This window comes from Staurois parvus, unplaced genomic scaffold (genome assembly GCF_062004578.1).
Source record: "Staurois parvus isolate SC_StPar_1 unplaced genomic scaffold, SC_StPar_1.0 ptg000195l, whole genome shotgun sequence".
In the NCBI taxonomy this organism is placed as follows: Eukaryota; Metazoa; Chordata; class Amphibia; order Anura; family Ranidae; genus Staurois; species Staurois parvus.
The window spans coordinates 4,860,695-4,881,380 of record NW_028317991.1 but is presented as its reverse complement, the minus strand read 5'-3'; the positions used below and the strand labels follow the sequence as shown (position 1 = coordinate 4,881,380).

At 40.7% G+C, this 20,686-nt stretch overlaps 1 protein-coding gene across 2 annotated transcripts in view; it reads right to left on the bottom strand.

The window, feature by feature from the left end:
* Positions 1–1,195: 1,195 nt before the first annotated feature.
* ERG (ETS transcription factor ERG) overlaps positions 1,196–20,686 on the bottom strand; it is a 52,777-nt gene continuing 33,286 nt past the window's right edge. For both annotated transcript variants that reach the window (XM_089677903.1, XM_089677901.1), the window contains exons 5-9: positions 20,429–20,500; positions 16,368–16,430; positions 15,802–15,855; positions 13,266–13,313; positions 1,196–8,488 (exon numbers count right to left, since the gene is read on the bottom strand). In XM_089677903.1, coding sequence (XP_089534029.1) covers positions 7,968–8,488; positions 13,266–13,313; positions 15,802–15,855; positions 16,368–16,430; positions 20,429–20,500 — 758 coding nt within the window. In that variant the 3' untranslated portion in view covers positions 1,196–7,967. The remainder of the gene's footprint in view (positions 8,489–13,265; positions 13,314–15,801; positions 15,856–16,367; positions 16,431–20,428; positions 20,501–20,686) is intronic.

The following is a 20,686-nucleotide window of genomic DNA, read 5'->3' as shown; positions in this document are numbered from 1 at the left end:
CTTCCTATTTTTGTTTTGTAATAGGGGTTGATTTACTAAAGGCAAATAAACTATGTACTCTGCAAATGCAGTTGTACTCATTTTCCCCCGAGTTTAGTAAATGTATTAAAAATCTTTGCTGATTTCCATCATCCAATCATGTGCAAGCCTTTTTTAGTTTACTTGTACCTGACTGGTTATTCTTTACAAAATGAAGCTTCACCACATCGCATTTACAAAAATAGGTGCAACTGCCCTTGCACAGGGCAATTGCACTTCTAAAGTGCATAGTCTATTTTCCTTTGCTAAATCAACCCCATAGAGTACTAACTTCGCCTGGAGTGCCTAGGTGTGTAACCACATGACCCTTCTGGTGAGATTCTAATAACATGGAGGATCGTGACTCTTGGACAGTTTGCAGAAGCATCACCTCCCAAGACTTGGGATACTCAGGAATTCCTAGGATCTCATCCAGGGGCGGACTGACAACTCATGGGGCCCCCGGGAAATAGGGGATCATGAGGCCCCTGTGTCCTTGCCCAAACTCAAAAAAGCCTATGAAAAAGGTACCGTTGGCATCTCATGGGGCCCCCTACTGACTCCGGGCCCTCAGGCAGTGCCCGAGTTTCCAAATGGTCAGTCCGCCCCTGATCTCATCAGAAGGATTGTGTCAACACCCTCTTCAGTGCATAAGCCAATGGTAAGATGGGTATATTTACTATTTTTTTTTCCAAAGATGCTTTATTTTATACTTTAATGGGGTGACTTTGTATCGGTTTTGGATCCCTGATGTAACGAGCGAACCCTGCTTTTTAGAGCTAGATCTGCTTAAAAGAGACACTTTGCTTTATCCACACAAGCTGCCAGACCCATGAATAAAGTATTGTGTAAGATCTAAGAAAATCTGGTCAGAGCTTACACAAGGATAAGGACTCTTCCCTCCCACATGACTAACTGGCAACCTACCACTCAGGCATCCAGTGCTGCATTACGGGAGGATGGGGGGATAGGCATATACTCCCCCATATGTGGAAGTACCAGATATTTAACATAGCTCTGGTGGGCACAGGGAGTGGCATTGGGGCAGGTATGGCTTAATTGCAAGTTCAAGATATATATATGTGTGTGTGTGTGAACAGTGCACCTATTAGTAATCCAAAGTGCAGAAGTCTGTTCTCAACATTCTTTTATCGATAACAGAAAGGATTAAAATTGGTTGCAGCACTCAAATCTTGATTTATTCACAGTTTTGGGCTAAACATAACCCTTCCTCAGACACACTACTTTGGAAGGTAGCCACAAGTGCCATATTTCACCATTTGGACAATAAACCTTTATGTACATTGACTATGCTTCACTGCTCCTCCTTCTCTGTGCAAGTCTATGACTCAGGCCTAAAAAAAATTCTTAATAAGGCCAACTGAGCTTATATCAACAGTCATTCAGCAGGGATGCTAATCACACTGCCTGATATACAAATACCTACTAGAGGGAGCATTGACCGATGCCTACATGAAATACAATTTCCAAGTATGTCACCTTGTCCCAGTTGTGTTCTGACTCACTGAAAATAGTCTATAGTTTCCCTTTCAGGGCAAATATAGCTTGCATTCCAATTGCATTTGAGATCTGTTTGAGATGGTTCTGAGATTATTCAGAATTCACTGACCGATACATTTGAGCTGCAGGTAACCTCCTTCTGACTTGCTTTTGATCTTTTTCTAAGCTGCATCAACCTGCTTCAAGCTACTAGAGTATAGGTTGTGTAGCGAGCGCTACTATAAATGGGGGCTACAGCACTTGGACATCTAGCCACCGCAGGTGGCCATCCTGAATTTACGGTCAGTAATTATTTTTGCTTGCTACCTACATTTGAAATAAACATTCACCTATACAGTATCACACTATGTGGTGTCCCTTATTGGGCTCTCTTTATGAGCACCACCCGCAGTACCTACCCTAAAAAGGGGGACCCCGGATGTTCTGTGATGATCTGATGGACCCTGGAGCCTGGCTATAATAGATGACCAAAGGATGTTAGGGAATGCGGCCTGACCAGAACGCAGATGACCTAGATCAGGCATGTCCAAAGTCCGGCCCGCGGGCCATTTACGGCCCGGGGGTCAGTTTAATACGGCCCTCCAACAGCCCTCCCTGCTCTGTGTAATGTGGCCCTCCCTTCTATGGCAGACAGTCTTCTGCTTGAGAGCAGAGGGCAGTGCGCATGCCTGACTGCGGCGCATTCTCCCTGGTCTGTGTAAATGCGGCTGTCGCACGGCCCTCCCTTCTGTGGCAGACAGTCTTCTGCTTGAGAGCAGTGCGCATGCGTGACTGCGCCGCGCTGGGAGCGACAGAGGGCGGTGACGTCAGGGCCGGGCTTCCAGCGTGAAGTGTGTTTCTCTTCCCCTCCCAGCTGCCGAGCAGAGACTTCAGCTCCAGCTATCTTTTTCACCCTTCACATTAGTGCAGGTAAGTTTTTTTTAAATTAATTTTCAATACATTGTGAAAACTCAGCTGTCAGTTGATCTTAATGTTATGAAATGAAAAGTATGTCGTTTGCAATTAACTTGGCATAAAATAATTTATTTGCAGTTAATTGTAATGGTTTAAAGAATGTTCGGAAAAATGTTCGGCCCTCCACCATGTTCACTTCATCCAATCTGGCCCTCTTTGAAAAAAGTTTGGACACCCCTGACCTAGATGTATCTGATGACAAAATAAATTTCTTTTATACTTCTGGTGAGTGCGCATTCACTTATTCAACTCTTTTCACCTTTGGATCACGTATTTTCACATTTATACGCAACTCTGGGAACTGGACATTATATTGATTTGTGATCACTAATTATATTCTCTATATTGTGCTCTATATAACAATATTTGCACATTATATATTTTCTGCTGACATTTGTATGATATTACCTCTATCCTGAGCACTGCACCTGTATTATCTCTGCTTCAAGCTACGTTTGCATTCCCAGAGAAGTAGTTCTGACATGAAGAAAAGCCCATCGACATATAAATCTTTCCAGTGGGATTGAAACAATTAATTGAAAAATTGATGCAGACTACGGACGGGCTGCATTTAACACTAAATATTGACCATGTCAATATATTTTTATATATAGTATTACATACTCTTATAGGCTGGCATTTTATATGTTTTTTGTTAGGACAATTTTGCTTAGAAACAATTTAAAGCCATTTCAATTATTCAATTAATTCTGCGAATGTATTGGCATTTAACTCGTAATATGCTTTTTGGGGGATAGAAAATGGGAATATTCACATTACTACACATGCAAATGTGTTCAAGTTGTTATTTTGTTAAAAAAGTCATTATTTCTGTTTCTAAATCAGATTTTGTCTCTAAATCGGAAGGTACAGAAGAATTTAAAAGTAGACCTTTTAAATATTTATTCTTTTAAAAACAGTTTGACTATTTGGTATAGGGGAAATACATAGCACTTAGGCATTTATCTAAGAAAGCAAACACTAAAATAGGATGAGCTAAACTGCAAGATTTATTTTTGTCAAAGTTTTGGTAAGACTTGTAAGATTTTGGCCAAATTTCACCATTTAGGTGAAACACATGGGAATGGTAAAATAAAGGTTTTTGGCATATTTTAATGGTTCAGTGGTCGTTAAATGACTCCCAAGTGTTACAGAAGCTCCTTTTAACTATCCTGGACCTGTTCTTGTGCCAAAAATAGCCCCACATTAGTTTCCTTATCTGACTTTTTTTTTCACAGAAAATAATAAAAAAGATGGCAGAAAAACATACACCAACAACAATCTAATACAAATACACAAAAACAAAGAACACTAAATTAAATAAACTAAACTACCCTGAATACACCCCAAAAACACACATTCTAAATAAGGGGAAACGTTTTTTTTTTGTCAAGCAAATTCAACTAAGCAGTTCAATTAATGAAATTTAAAATATCACGGATGGTGAAAATGGTAATTTGTCTGCTGCAATTTGCTGAAATAGTTCTACTTATCCCTAATACACCAATTGTAGCTCTCAGTGAAAAGACAGAATGGTAATTCATTTCATAAAATGACTTCTACTATGCAGCGTTGTGTCATCAACATGGCTACCTTAACGTCTATGGGGCAGCTATAGTGTAACAGGTCAAAGCTGTGCATCTTCCTACCACTCCACAAGGGAGGATATATTTGTATGCAGTTGAGGGTTGATTTGCTAAAACTGGAGAGTGCAAAATCTGGTGTAGCTCTGCATAGAAACTAATCAGCTTCCAGGTTTTATTATCAAAGCTTAAAGTGTTACTAAACCCACAGCAGTAAAATCAGTCTGTATATGCAGTAAAGCATGCTTGTTATACTCACTGTAGAACCTAAGGAGTTAATCCTCTGCACTGTGTAAAAAGGATGTTTGATCCTGTCTTCTCTGATCCTCCCCTTCCTCTACTGTCCCCAATCCATCTACTGATAGAAAAAAGCCTTGGGGCAAGCTGCACATGCTCAGTTTGGTGTGTATTGCTAGATATTTTTTTGGGGAGGGTGCATGTGATCAGCACAGGGCCAATCAGCACTGTCCAGATAGAGGGTTAGGGGTCCTGCAACCTCATAGGACAATCAGGGGAGAATTAAAACTCCTCCTACAAGCTTTAACCAGTGTTCTGCTGGACACTGATAAAAGTCACAAGACTGCTGATGAGAAAAGGTATTTAGCAGTTTATATTTACAAAAATAATTGCATTTCCATGTTCTGTGTACTGTGGGAGACCAGATATAGTGAATGCAGGGTCCTGGGTTTAGTAACACTTTGTTGTAATTGAACACGTTGAAGTTAGAAGCTGATTGGCAACCATGCGCAACTGCACCAGATTTTGCACTCTCCAGCTTTAGTAAATCAACCCCTTGGTGTCTGATTGGGCCATACCATTATAGACAAAACATATAGGATAGACTATTTGCGTCCATTGCAACCCTTATCAATGTTAAGGAGATGTATGTGGGGGAGTGGCTACCTTGCCCAGTTCCCATTCTGCATTCATTTGTCTCTGCTACTAGGGGGGAGACCATGTGATCTCTTTATGTGATAAAACAGTGGTGTATGCGTGGTCAGTGCTAACTGACTTTTCATTTTTATGAAAGAAATGTTGGAAACAATGCACCAAAGCGCTGCTGTATTTTAAAAACAAAAATAAAAAAAAATTTAAAAAAGGGGGACCTTATGCATGATTTACATTGGCTGGAATTCACCATTCTTCCTATGGTGACATAAACAGTAATAACTGGAGAAAAAAATATATTAGACTGATGCTATCTAGCTTGACAGCACAAGTATAGTTCACATCCACAACCAGGTGTACATATACAGGTGAATCTGAACTGTGTTATAGGGAATATCTAGAAATGTTAATTGTGCCTAAGGAGTACCCTGAGAACTCTACCTGGAATTTCTCCTGAAACGTAGCAGTGCACTTGCTGGTATGTAAGTGTGCCTAGTAATGCTTGGCCTAATAGCTGTATATCTGCAGTGTGAGTTATAAGGCACTGCTGGCCCTGATTGCTAGACTTAGGAGATATGGAGTGGATTTGGTGGTGTCATTACTGTGCTGCTCACTGTTCTCCTTGCTGGAGTTACTGACATGTGGAAGCAAAGCCATACCTCTGCCAAGATGGCCGCCTCTACACAGAGATACAGTATGAAACAAGACATAGTAAGTCCGTAATGGGGAAAGACCATCTACAGTAAGGTCCCATGCAATATTAGTGACTAGTGTTTGCCTTTTTGGTCACAGCTACAGCTTCTTTAAAAAGGAATATGTGTGGCAATTAGCACATGAAGATACAACAGAGCTTCCATAGGAAACTGCCTTATGATGCAGTTGTCATTACTTCCTTCTTTACGACTATATAGTAATTGTCTCAGTTGCCCTTGAACAAACACATGCCCATAAAGCAGAGGTTCCACAAAAGCAGCTTTCAAGGGATGGCTTATATATTTTACAAGGGAAAACTTTGGGTGAAAACTGCAGTCTACCGGGAAACAAGAAAAAAAAATTATAATGGAAGTATAACATAAAAAAAAAATTAAAGATCATTTTGAACCCCAAATGAAACCTTTTTACCTTCCTGTTTTTTATATAGTGAGAGATAAAAAGAAATAGTAAAACTGTATATTGTTTAATCTACCTAAATTCCTAACATCACATGACACTACTAATTTGGTCTTGGGCTTCTCTAAGTTGTTGAAAGGGTTTTTTTTTTTTTTGTAAATTGAATGTATATTCCCAAATGCCACAGATACATGTTTAAAAAAATGAGATGGGCATCTTGGTCAATATAAAATAAAAACGCATAATGCAAACTACAGTCTACATCTGAATTGCCATGCTAGGCCAAGCTTATTGTATTGCATAAAAACTGCATTTCTAAGTACTAATGGTTCGTATTGTAAACATCAAGCATACAGAGTTTAAATTCAAGGCCACAACATTTTTTTTTGTCTTAAAGTTTCAACGTGTCCCTTCTGTGTTTCTTTGGTTGGCCGAGCTCAACTCGTAGTGTATAAATGCATAACTTATATAATTATATAAAAATGAAAAATACCATTGACTTGTATACTTCAACCTGACGAACGCACAGCGTTCGCGACTCAAATAAAACTGGCGCCTGCTTATAAAAACAACAACAACAAAAGTTCAGATTGTAGCAATGAGGGAACTTACTTAATATTCAATCCTTAATCCCTCAAAGATTACAATAAAAAAATGTGTACAAAATCCACCCTGAGAGCTTTGGCAATAAAATTGGAGAAGGTTGATCGGATTCCACCAACGAGTATTGCTTCCAATATCAGTGCCATATTAAATTCTCTTGCTGCCATGGGCAACACATTGAAAAAAAAAAAGTTACATTTAGCAATGACTAGATGTGAACTGCTATAATTGTATTTTTGCGGTGTGCTAAAATTTGACCATCATTCTGCACTCGATATGTTTATAAATGGACCTGGCCTTCTAAAAAAAAAAGACAAAAATGAAAAGAATTCTGGTTGTTTTCACTTCTCTTAAATCAGCCATTGCATCTCTGAAAAAAAGTCGGGTGTTGTGTATTGTACATTACAAATGAGGTCCTGATTTTCCTTTTTAAATATCAGACAATTCCAGTTTTATATCATTAAAGATAACTATTCTAATCTATACCATTTCAACTGTATCATTTTGTTCTCAGTAATACTGATGGCGGTATTAATACTGCTGTAACATTTCTCAAAGAAGTCTCAAAAACATATGTCCCTGTATTGTCAAGCCCTCTGTCGTTTCAATAGCTTTCAGTGAACAAGACAAATCTTTCCATTACATTTCACCCTTCTCTTCGACATCTGCTTATAAACCTTCTTGAGCATAATTACTTCTAAGCACTTTCTTTGTTCCACCAAAATGGCTCATACTTTTCTTTCAGATATATCAAGGAATGTAGGAAGTCTTCACAGTTTGCCAGAAAGTTTTTTTTTTTTCCTCAAGTGAAATTTTGTCAAAATTTTGCCTTGACATTGTGGTACTGATACTACTTTTGCTTCGATGATCCTGATTGTATACTTGTATTCTTAAATACAGGTAGTTTGCACTACAGAATTTATATTATGATAGTCCACACTTTTGTATATAGCATATAGTTTTCTTATTTACGTTTGTTTTTTTTTTACAAAAAGTTTATAAGGAAGATCTCACCGTCATTTCTGGTAAATCCATCATAGACTTCAACTAGTAAAAGTCGAACCGAGAATACATATTGGTCCAATGCTGATGTCTCCTAAGTTACATGTTTGGCATTTGAACTTCGTTAGTAAAATTTTGTGTCTTTAACTTCTAGAAAAAGTTTTGTGTTTTTGGCCTATCTGCCACTTTTTTATGCACCTGTTAAATAAAAGGCACGGGTAACTCATCATGATCACCTGGCAGAGTCCCTGGTGAATGATAATCCACAGTAATGTCTTTTCTTGAGATTTAGTAGTAACTGCCAAGATGAGATGACATGTGACTTGCTGGGAGTCGGCTACTGGGATAAATACTTCCGGTTGGAGAATTCCAATAAGGGTTTGGAGCTGCAAAAAAACTGGAAGATGTCACAGGTAAAGCTGGAGGATGAGGAGCAACAAAGTTCATCTTCTGAGGGTGCGTGTGATAAGAACTCATGTAGGGAAGTTCGGAAGGATACTTGTACATTGTTGATTCTGGAGGATGTGGTTGAAGGGCTTGAGCAATCCCATGAAAGTCAAATTTATAAGCATAGCGCTTGCCATGGACTTTAGTCATAATATTCTTGTCATAATAGTAGCGGAGTGCACGGCTGAGCTTGTCATAGTTCATGTTAGGTTTACTCTTCCTTTCTCCCCAACGTCTTGCCACTTCATCTGGGTCGGTCATCTTAAACTCTCCATTCGTTCCTTCCCAAGTAATGCAGTTAGAGTTGGAGCTGTCTGAAAGAAGTTCCAGGAGAAACTGCCACAGCTGGATTTGTCCACTGCCTAGAACAATAATATTATAAAGTCATAAAAAAGAACATAAGTTAATTTCTATGTCATTTTTTTAAACATGTCCCCTCCGTTGCTAGGATGCAGTGGGCTTTGCTATTTGTCACTTAGCCAAGCATGGCCATGTAGACCCAATGACTTGCATTGGCAGCTGTATGGACTCCGCGCTGGGTATTCCATTCCGCAGCACATAGAAAATGGTAAGCATCCGTGTATATGGGGCTTTATTGTCTTTTTTTACACTATATAATCAAGATATTCCTTTGGCAGTGTATCAATTCTTTCAGCTGTATAGATGTACTATATGGCCAAAAGCTTGTGCACACCTGAACATCACATTTATATGGGCTTGTTGGACATCCCTTTCCAAAACCATTGGCATTAATATGGATTTTACTGCCTTTTTCCATTTGTGGCCATAACCAGTTTCCTTTCTTCTAGAAAGTCCATTTAGTCAAAGAAAATGTATGCTAATAATGTTTGATGAGAAGACCTGACTTCCAATCATTTCAGTGCATCCCAAAGGTGTTCAGTAAGATTAAGGTCAGGGCTTTGTGCAGGTCACTGAAGTTCCTCCACACTAAACTCATTAAACCATGTCTTCCTGGGCTTGGCTTTGTGCACAGGGGGGCACTCCTGTTGGAACAGGAAAGAACCTTCTCCAAACTGGTACCACTAGGTTTGAAGTACACATTTGTCTAATATTACTTTGTATTCTGCAGCATTAACAGTACCCTTCAATGAACAAAATCTAAACTCAACAATTTGTACAGATGTTCACATTCTTTCGATTACATAATAGGTGTGATGGTCAAGTGTCCACAAACGTTTGTCCATAATGCATACCTTTAGAACTATAGGTTGAAAGGGGCTTTATGAAAAGAAGATTCTAAAGCAAACCTATACTTTGCTCATAGTTTGCTTTATTGTCCCCCTCCCCAGCAGCACATTCTTACCTTTTCCTTGCTCCTAGACTAGAATGAACTTACACAAGGCTGAGGATTCTCTCCTTGCTATCTCCATGTGGCAGCACCTGGCCAATCACCAAGCACCAGTGATGTCACAGGAGAGGAAGAGGAATGAGTTACATGCTCCTAAATACCCAAAAGTATTTACTTTTATTTTTGCTATGGCCATATACCTACAAGGATGGTTAGTTGTGAAACCTCTCTATCTAATGTCTAGTTGTGCCCATTCCCAAATTACCATCTGACCTGGCAAAAAAAATAAATAAATAAAAACAAGTCAAGCAACTTTCATCCCATGTCTATGGGTATGCTAAGCTTCAGTCTGAAACATTTTGATTTACACTAAGTCTTTCAAGGAGCAGATAACACACTTGAGAGAGAAAGAGCCACAGTAGGCCAGATTAATATCCTCTTACTAAGAGTTCCAGCTACCAGTCAGAGTCAGACTGCAGGCAGGTTTAAATCTAGGTGGTAGCTACAAAAAAACGATTCCTGACCTTTGTAAGAACGCATTGATAGGCAAGGTCAGTAGGAAGCTGCTACAGTGAGATAATGTTGACTAAAACACAATAGAATGTGGCCCCACCATCTTCGGCCAATGTGGCCCCACCATATTAGGTCAATATCATTTGACCTACTATGGCCATACTAGGTCAATAATGTCATAAGCATCCCCACCCCTTTGTGTACATGCATTTGGGGGGTGGGCATGTCCCAATCACAGCTGATTGGCCCAGCGATGATAGCTTACTTATGGTTTCGACAGAATGTACCCAAGCTCATCACTAATTGACACCATTGACACAAGCCCAAAGCCCGTCAACACAAACTCTATTTCTGGCACATTTATTTGAGATCTGTGGACAACATCTGCACTTTTGCTCCAGTCATCTGTAAATTAACCCCAAAGTTTTCTGTGCAGTGAGAGCATTAATAAACTTCTCCAGACTCTGTGTTAATCCCTGTTAATTGCAAGCAGATGTCAGATGTTTTCATTTTATTGAATACCGATTGTTTTCTCATTGTCATACCAGGTTAACAGTCCATCTGAACCACATTAGCATTTGCTGTGTTTCAGCACATTCAGTATATTGGCCCTTTCCAAGAGCATTCCTCAAAACTGCTTTTAATAAAAGCTTTGGGCTGCAGATACTGTTATTTATCCATAGAAGAGAAAGAAAGGGAAAGATTCATTCAGTGCTAGTAGTTTGGAGGCTGCGGATAAAAAGGTCAGGTGAGGTCGTGGGAGTCAATAAGCAGCAGCAGGTAGTTGAGTAGATTGGCCAACAGGTGAACAGGAGAATTGTTAAATGAAGCTTTCTGTAAGGTGTCAGTGTAAGGTCTAAAGCAGGCCATCGATTATGCAATTTTCTTTCCTTCCCGCACAATAGTGCTGGATTCCCCCATCAATAATGACCAGGGGCGGACTGACCATTGGGGAACTAGGGAACTGCCCGAGGGCCTGGGGTCAGTAGGGGGCCCCATGAGATGCCCTTGGTACCTTTTTCATAGGCTTTTTTGAGTTTGGGCAAGGACACAGGGGCCCCATGATCCCCTATTGCCCGGGGGCCCCATGAGTTGTCAGTCCGCCCCTGATAATGACTGTGTTGTTACAAGGCATTACCTTGTTGGCAAAAGTTTAAATAGCACAGGATATGCATTTCACACTTAGGGCTCCTCAACCCAAACGCACAATAGGTTCCCTTCAGATCCCTAACATAGTTTTAACCACTTCAAGTCCAGATGCTTTCACCCCCTTCCTGTCCAGGCCAATTTTCAGCTTTCAGCGCTGTCACACTTTGAATGACAATTGCGCGGTCATGCAACACTGTACCCATATTAATTTTTTAGCATTTTTTGGAGACAGATAAAACTTTATTTTGGTGGTATTTATTCACCACTGGGATTTTTATTTTTTTCCTATATAAATGAAAAAGTCCAAACATTTTGAAAAAAAAAGTGTTTTTCTTATAAAATTTTGCAAATAAATAATCTTTCTTCATAAATCTTGGCCAGAATGTATTCATCTATCTTTTTAGTAAAAAAAAAACCCCAAAAAACAAATTTTATAATCAAAAATTATAAGTTTTCAAAAATATTTTTTACATTTTTATTTTATTTTTTTATATTATCATTTAAGCGTTATGCTTTTTTTTTAACATACTGTCACCCTAGCAATACAGTGTCACCATAGTGACACTGTACTACTTCTGGGGGGTGATGAAATTTTTTTTTTCTTTTTTTACACTGATTGCTTTTACACCCATAAAGGCTGTAAAAGCAATCGATTCTCCTACTCTCTGGCTGCATTCTTGTAGCCATTGAGAACTACTGTGTGAGCTGTGATTGGTCACAGATTGTCACATGGTACAAGGGTGTTGTGAATAGCCTTGTACCATGTGACCTCTGTGATCATTCACAAATTTCACAAGTAGTAAGCAATGATGTCAGTAAGTGACATCTTGCTTACTACTATTCATGTGATCACTGATTGGCCAATCAGTGATCACATGATCGGGACCTCACACAGAGGTCCTGTACAGCGATCGGTGTTCCGCTATGTCCTCCTGACACAGTGGGCATCGGATCGCGGTGCCATGCACTCCCGGGAGCGCGCACAGGCAGGGAAGCGGGAGGACGGTTATAAATGGCCACCCGCTCCTGCACTGCTCCCGTCTGGCAGTTTATGTACATGGGCTGGACGGGAGGTGGTTATTAGCTGTTCTAACAGTTCTACACTTCCTGTAACAGGCCAAGCTGTCCAGTAAAAGCTAGAAGTTATCTTGGTGTAATATGGTGTAAACTACAGTATGTTACACTGCTGGGGATACATACAACAGTCAGCTTTTATTTATATAATTTAAATCTTTTTTGCAAAGGAACAAAGCTTGTTGCTGTAACTGCCTAAAAAGTATTAGCTGACTTTTACTTATGCGGCCTATTATAAAAAAACAATTGCTGTCCTATGCTATATGCATTCGCCTATCCATCATGAATTCTGACAGTATGTTGCTTTATGCCTTTATTTCCTAAGATTTTCAGGTTCCTCTAGTGGCCATGATGTGGTAGTTTTCCTTAAATACATCATTCAGGATAACACTGCCTTATGGCCACTAGATGGAGCTGACGATCACAGGAAATCAACTTAACAAAATACAGTCAGAATTTGTGATGGCTGTGTGAATACTTGTGACATTTGTCTAGTGATTGGTCTCTAATTTAAAATTCATTTAAAACTACTCATGTCCATCTAAGACTACACTATCCACAGGGTGACAACGCTGCTGTGCAATTTCACTGCAGAATTAAAATGTTTGTCACCTTGTTAAAAGAAGTTGAAAAATAATGGATCTACTGGCAAGATCAACAAGTAAAACAACTCTTTCACTGGGGGAACTGAAAAACAAAACACAAAATGATATGTTAAAGCTGCTGGCAGACTTCATCATATATGTTGGTTTTAATTTTGTCCATAGTTACACTTTAACTTGAAAAATCTGAAAAAAATATATAAAAGTAAGGGCAGCATGAGGCTGCAACCAGCTGTATGAAAAGAAAAAGATCTTCAATACAAATCGCTGGGATTGTCCTGAAAAATTCACAATTTGGAAAAGAGGGCTAAATGTGACATTTATGGGATTCCTGCACTTCATTTGGCATTTATTTACTGTGGCATAGCCATCATTCTTTGATTATGTTTATGTTTTTAAATAAATTGTAGTTTTGCTACAGCTTTTATACAGTATATAAGATTTTATTCTGACATGCAAAATGAGTTACAGGCAGATGTTTTGTCTCCTTACCTGGATTCGCAAGGCGACTGCTTGTTGGGCCAAGAATCTGATAAGGATCTACAATAAGAAATAAAAGAAATCATAAATATTTCATCCTGCATGTTAACTCAATGTATGGTCATTTCCTTTTACTCCATTGTCACAATTTTGGATCAAAAGACATTGAAACATTTTCTGCAGACCCTCACTCACAGCTTTCATGGTTTTGGTAGGAATACCTGAGATCCTAAAAGGAGTGAATCTTTCCTACCCACAGGAGTGTAGCTCCTCACTCACAGCTTTCATGGTTTTGGTAGGAATACCTGAGATCCCAAAGGGAGTGAATCCTGCCTACCCACAGGAGTGTAGCTCCTCACTCACAGCTTTCATGGTTTACCTGAGTTCTCAAAAGAAGTGAATCCTGCCTACCCACAGGAGAGAACTCATTCAAATATGGGCCTATGTGGGTGTTCTTAGGGTGTACTTACACCGGCAGTTTTAACCATGCCTGGGCACAGCTCACCCCATTGGTGCGGTTCGATTGTGAATCGTGAGTGCTCTAAACTGTGCCAAGGAAACGTTAAGTCCACCATGACCAGGACCACTTGGAGAAGGTGGTCCTGGGCAGGGCCGTGGATAAGGGGGTACCACCAGTCCTCCTATATGGGGCCCAGGCCAGCAAAGGGGCCCAGGCAGCTGGGTGAATCGGATGTGGGGAGGGAGAGTGATCGGCACAGCAGGGGGCAATTACTGAAACCGATCCCCTGCATGGCTCTCTTTGCATCAGCTGAAAACTGGCTTCTTCCCTCTCCCTCCTGCTAGCTTTCAGCTGCTGCAGAGAGAGCCATACAGGGAAATGGTTACAGTAATTGCCCTACAGGGGCGGACTGACCATTTGGAAACACGGGCACTGCCAGAGGGCCCGGGGTCAGTAGGGGCCCCATAAGATGCCCCTGGTACCTTTTTCATAGGCTTTTTTGAGTTTGGGCAAGGACACAGGGGCCCCATGATCCCCTATTGCCCGGGGGACCCATGAGTTGTCAGTCAGCCCCTGTTGCCCTACCCTGATGCATCCATCACCCTCCCTGTACACCATACATTTCCCCCTGCTGCCCCCACCCCTATAATGTTGCCGGCTTCCCTCCTCTCATTCCCACAAGCAGCTGCAAGCACACAATAGAATCCTTCAGGATAGAGAGTGGGGAATGGGTCTGGTAAATATGTCACATTTACCAGCCCCCTCCTTTTCTTAATGAACACAATGAGTGGTTGGTACCAATCAGTCACTGTGTTTATTCATAATTGAAGCATAGTAAACTGTGTTTTCTTGGGGGAATGGGGGTCACTGTTGGGTTGGCTATATGGGGCCCCATGGTTTATAATAGCAGCCCTGGTCCTGGGCACAGTTCACTTTTAGTCTATTGTCACTATTCAGGTCAGTGAGCTGAGCACTGAACCTAAATCTCCATAGATCACTGAGCACAGAAGCAGGGATCGCTGTTGTCATAGAATGCATGAAGGTAAAAAATTTTGAGTCTTTACAACCACTTTAATTAAATATAGGTAGAAAATCCTATATCTAGTCTTAAAAATGTTCCATTCCCCCCTCCTCCTACCTACCCTGCTCAACCTGTACAAAAAATATATGTATACCCACGTAGTTTTAATCTGGTCCAGTCATATGATCCTGCAGCTCCCCTGTGTCAGTAAGCAGCTACTGCAGGGGAAAGAAGGGAGTGCCACAATGGCTTGGCCATTGGAGCCTAAAGGTAACGTCACAGCTCCCAGAATTCACAGCTGTTGTCAAGCTTTCTCTTACACAGTGCAGTAGGATCACGTGACCAGACCAGAGAAAATCAAAAATAAGTAAAAAAAATTTAAAATAAGCAAGTTTTTTATTTTTTTTTCCTTTTTTTTCCCCTTCTAAATAAAGTTTATTGAATATATGAGATAAATGAGGAATACAGAAATCGGGGGGAAGAGAACATAACATTCGAGAGAAAAGAATACAACCCCCAAAACATCCAAATGCAATAGTGTAAATATTGAACATCAATCAATTGCATTAATAGTATCACGTGCAGGGGCGGACTGACAACTCATGGGGCCCCCGGGCAATAGGGGATCATGGGGCCCCTGTGTCCTCGCCCACACCCAAAAAAAGCTTATGAAAAAGCCAATAAAAGGTACCAGGGGCATATCATGGGGCCCCCTACTGACCCCGGGCACTCGGGCAGTGCCCGAGTGCTTGAATGGTCAGTCCACCCTGATCACATGTCATATGGTAATTAACTATCCAACATACATAAAGGAGAAAATTTGAAAATTAAAGGGGGGCCTGTCCCCGAGAGTCAGAATATTTACAAAATATTAATTTGTCTCAGATCTTTTTTACTGTATACAGGTGAAGCAGGATAGGTATTTGGAGGGGAGACAAAACATTTTTAAGCATAGTCATAGTTAGGGTTTTCTTCAACTTTAGAATGCAACCAGATGACCTCACAAACATGAACATTTTTGTGAAGGTAAATAGCAAATGTCGTGTTTTAATAGTAGTCTTAATTACCTAGTTGGGGTCTTGGATCTTCTGTTTTTGGCACTACAGTGGGCGCTTGTGAAGCTGAAAAACAAAATAATTACTAAAAGCTATATAAACACAATTATTGAAAAGGTTTCATAGGGTGTGCTGAAATTGATTCCGGTATATTTCAATAAAGGGTTGTAAGTATATTATGGGTAAGTATACATGAGTGTTTGCAGTTTTCTGCTGCCATTCATTTGAGAGATATTTTTGAATGATCTGGAATGCAGCAATTGGATTGGATGATGGAGTGTGGATCTGGCAATTATTGTTGCTTCTGTCATGCAGGATGATGGGATTTGTACAGGCAGCCAGTCCATCCATATTAGGTGTATTTATTTCTCCACTTAGGCATTGGGAATACAAAGTGAACTCATGGTAATTGCAATTGGGAAGCAAGCCATTGCATTCTGCATCAACATATTTCATGAATCTGAAGTTTGATGGATTATGGAGTTCAAACCATGGTTACAGAAGATAGAACTGAAACTAAAAATGGTGTGATTTTTATCATTAAAAGCTTTAAATAAATGTATATGAATATCACTTACCTTTTGACTGCGGTGTGGGGTGATTGGGCCATGCAGATCTTCTTGTCTGCTCATAGGTTAAATCTGCAGAAGGAATAATCAATTGTGTTTTTTTTACCGAGTGAAGGACAAAGCTAAAATGTCCTATCTACAGAGAAAACATCTTAACCCCTTGCCTCCGCTGCCGTTCCCTGCCCAGGGGCGGACTGACCATTTGGGAACACGGGCACTGCCCGAGGGCATAGGGTCAGTAGGGGGCCCCATGAGATGCCCCTGGTACCTTTCATAGGCTTTTTTGGGTGTGGTTTGAGTGTGGGCGAGGACACAGGGGCCCCATGATCCCCTATTGCCGGGGGCCCCATGAGTTGTCAGTCCGCCCCGTCCCTGCCTCTTTAAAGTAATTAAATGCTGGGAGGCGGAGGTGGGCTTTCTGATCCCGTGACCCCTGTGATTGACTGTCACATGACTGGAAGCTCCTGATCACAAGTATGCATCAGGAGCTGCCCGTTACATTTTAGTTACTGTGCTGGGAGCCACATTATAGGGTGATGAGGTATAATGCCATCTCACTGCTTGTCAAATGCCCTCTGAAAAACTATCTGAAAGCAGATCACTCTTCAGAGGGTACCACATTCCAACATGAGTGTAAAAGAACACTAACACTGCCACGGTGCTTGCAATGGTCAGCTTTAATTCATATAGCTGTTGCAACTGTTGCAAAACCTGATTTAAAATTGACAGCTGGAGTTCAGCTGTAGGATGGCAATGCTGCTGTGACCCAGGGGTGGACTGGCCATTTGGAAACTTGGGCACTGCCCGAGGGCCCGGGGTCAATAGGGGGCACCATAAGATGCCCCTGGTACCTTTTTCATAGGCTTTTTTGAGTTTGGGCAAGGACACAGGGGCCCCATGATCCCCTATTGCCCGGGGGCCCCAAGAGTTGTCAGTCCGCCCCTGCTGTGACCTTTACCTGCGAACAAACACCACAGTGATTGTACTATAAGAAGTGGAAAAATAACATATCTACTAACTGGATCGAAAGGGAAAAATAAATGGGGGCTAAGAAAAACCAAACCTGTTATATTGGTGGTAGACTGCATCATTCAGTTTTGATTTTGCCTATAGTTTCCATTTTACGTATACAGTTTACTGTTAAGTCCTCACGCACACGGGACATTTTTACAGCGGCTGTTTTTGGCTTTTGGCATTTTTTTTTCTACAGCCAGTAAACTCCCCAGTATGTTATCCTATGTGTCCATGCACACATAGGCTGCAATCAGCGTTTATTGGCAGGGGTGTTTTTTTGTTGGAAAAAAAACCCAGAACTAGTGGGTTTCTAGAGGAATTTTTTTGCTGTAAAAACTCTTTAACGCTGCAAAACATGGTAAAACCCCACAAAACTACATTTATATACTTTTTTTGAGCAAAAAAATATTTTTTTGCTCGAAAAAATGCTAATAACTGCAAATGCAGAAAAACACGGCTGAACGCTAAAAACTGCTGAAAAACTCACATTTTTAACGTGACATTACACAGCTAACATAAGGTTCAGACTCATTGTAGGAAACATGTAAAAAAAGAGTGCTCCACATAGTGTAAAACCATTAAAACAACATTTATTTAAAGTATGGTTGCAATCACATAGAAGCAAACATCATTGGGCATTGATAGGCAAAAAATCCTAAATGGCCGCCGGCCGGTCATGCATGCGTAGTAGTGTGTGTACATGGCTCAGCCACGTGGGCGCAACGGAGCCACATACACACGCTACATTGCATGCGTGACCAGCTGGCAGCCATTTTGGAAACTGGAAAATTTGGATTTTTTGCCTATCAATGCCCAATAATGTTTGCTTCTATGTGATTGTAACCATACTTTAAATAAATGTTGTTTTAATGGTCTTACACTATGTGGAGCACTCTTTTTTTACATGTTTCCTACTACGAGTCTGAACCTTATCCTGAGTGGTATAGCTACCTTAAGTAAGGTCCATTGTTTGGAAGATCTTTACTTGCTCTCTTGGTGAGCTGAAGGAGGATCCAATTGTCCTGCTTTCTGGGTTGTTTATAACAAAGCATGATTGTCTATTCTTAACAGGGAGTCATGCCTTTCCTATGAGTGGTTGGTGACTGTCCTTGGATTTCCTTTGTTTCATCACAGCCACTGGGGATCTTTGGATGGACTATTTTTTATGACACATTTTTCACTGTCTTTTTTTCACTAATTATTTGTCACTTTATTAAGCGCTGCACTTTACGTATATATTGTTTACTGCCTGGTATCAGGGTTTTTGTGTTCAGCTGCTATATATTTACGCTTTATTTTGATTATTTACTACAATTTTCATAAGCGCAGGTTTATATATACAGTATAATTTTGTAAGGGTATTAGGATTGTTGTCAAAAGCAACCACCCCAACCCAAAGGACCCTTTACACATAGGTGCCTCCATTCCATCTCAGCAGGGGATCTGCAGACAGATCCCCTGATGAGTTGTATCAGAATGAAAATGGATGCCACATATGTAACATCCATGTCCATTCTGACTCAATTCCATGTAATCTCTATGGGTGGCCAGATGAAATCTTATCTGTTTGTATCCATTTACATCCATTCCTGTCTTGTTAGGTCTGCCAAATCAAATCTGGATACAAACTTATGGGTTTGGTCTGACAAATTATAATGGACCCAGATGGTCAAAAAACTGATGATGAAAAACCATGTGAAAGAGCCTATGTATAATTTGCCTCAGCAGCCTTCCTAATGGGGACCCGTTCCACCTCCAGGCCCCATAGTAGCTGCATGAACTACTATGGCTGTAATCACACCATTTCTCCTAATGCTGGGTACACACAGAAAGATTTTGCATTCAACCCAGCGGGCTGAATGAAAAAAAAAACAAAACATACAGATCGCTGTACTAACACGGCGATCTCCCTGCTGAACACAGTGATCAGCCCTGATCGGATGCTAGTTTTCCCAGCAAGCTCGTTTCACAGAAGCTGGTCATGAGACTGGCTTCTGTTGTATGAGGAGCTGTACACATGGGCCGAACGTTGGTCGGTTCCTGCTGAACTGACATTTTTCGGACAATTTTCGGCCTGTGCGTACCCAGCTTTAGCCACTCTTTGGGGACCATCACCTTTAGGAATGCATAGACAGGAAGTTGTCCACTCTGGCCATTGTTTGCAACAATCTAATCACTATGGGGGCAGCACAGTGGCTAAATGGTTAGCACTTCCGCCTGGCAGTTCGAATCCCAACCATGGCACCACCTGCCTGGAGTTTGCATGTTCTCCCTGTGCCTGTGTGGGTTTCCTCCGGGTACTCCGGTTTCCTCCCACACTCCAAAGACATGCTGGTAGGTTAATTGGCTCCTGTCTAAATTGTCCCTAGTATGTGTATGTATGAATGTGAGTTAGGGACCTTAGATTGTACGCCCCTTGAGGGTTAGGGACTGATGTGAATGTACAATATATATTTAAAGCGCTGCATAAATTGACGGCGCTATATAAGTACCTGAAATAAATAATAAATAAATATGGGTAAGTGCTAACACAAACACTTGATTGTTTTCAAGTGGGGTGATGATCAGACAGATTAGAAAGTTTGTTCTGATCATTATTGCTCTCTACTTAAAAGCTGGTGCTAGCAGCAAACCACAGTATGCTAACACCTTGCATTGCCTTTTCCCATTTAATTTACAGATGTATGAAACACTCTACAATACTCTAAAGATATGTCAGCCTGCGGATAGTCAAATCCCACCTGAATGTCCACCCACCTATGGGGAACACTCATGAGCACCCATTGTATAAGAAGCCTGGATACGCTCAGGAACACACTTTTTTGAGAGTCCCAGGTAAACAAGAGCAGTGCCAGGAAGGATTACATGAAGATCTTCTCTAAGCAGCCTCCAAGAGACTAAGACTAGACCAAGCCCAACAGACAATGCCTATAAGTAGAATATCCCATTTATGTGGACTTACCCTTGAACTAAAATTGAAATCCGCATGTTAAAAAAGCATTATAACAATTGAGAAAACGAATGTAACACCAAAAATAAATAGAAATTACACTTACCTGGTCTGTTTGTGATTCTCTGAGATGCTTCGGGGTATGCTGATGTATTTGGGAATATAAAGGTGGCACCTCCTGCAGACAATTAGCATAACCAGAATTGGTCTTTACTGTTTATGAAATTTTAAAACAAGCCCTTATTGTATGTAATGTCACATATTACTATAGGTTATAAAACATAGACTAGTAGTAGCTAATTTGGGTAACTTTAGGTTGAAATCTGGGAGGAACAAAATCACTAATTATCACCCCTAAGCCCGA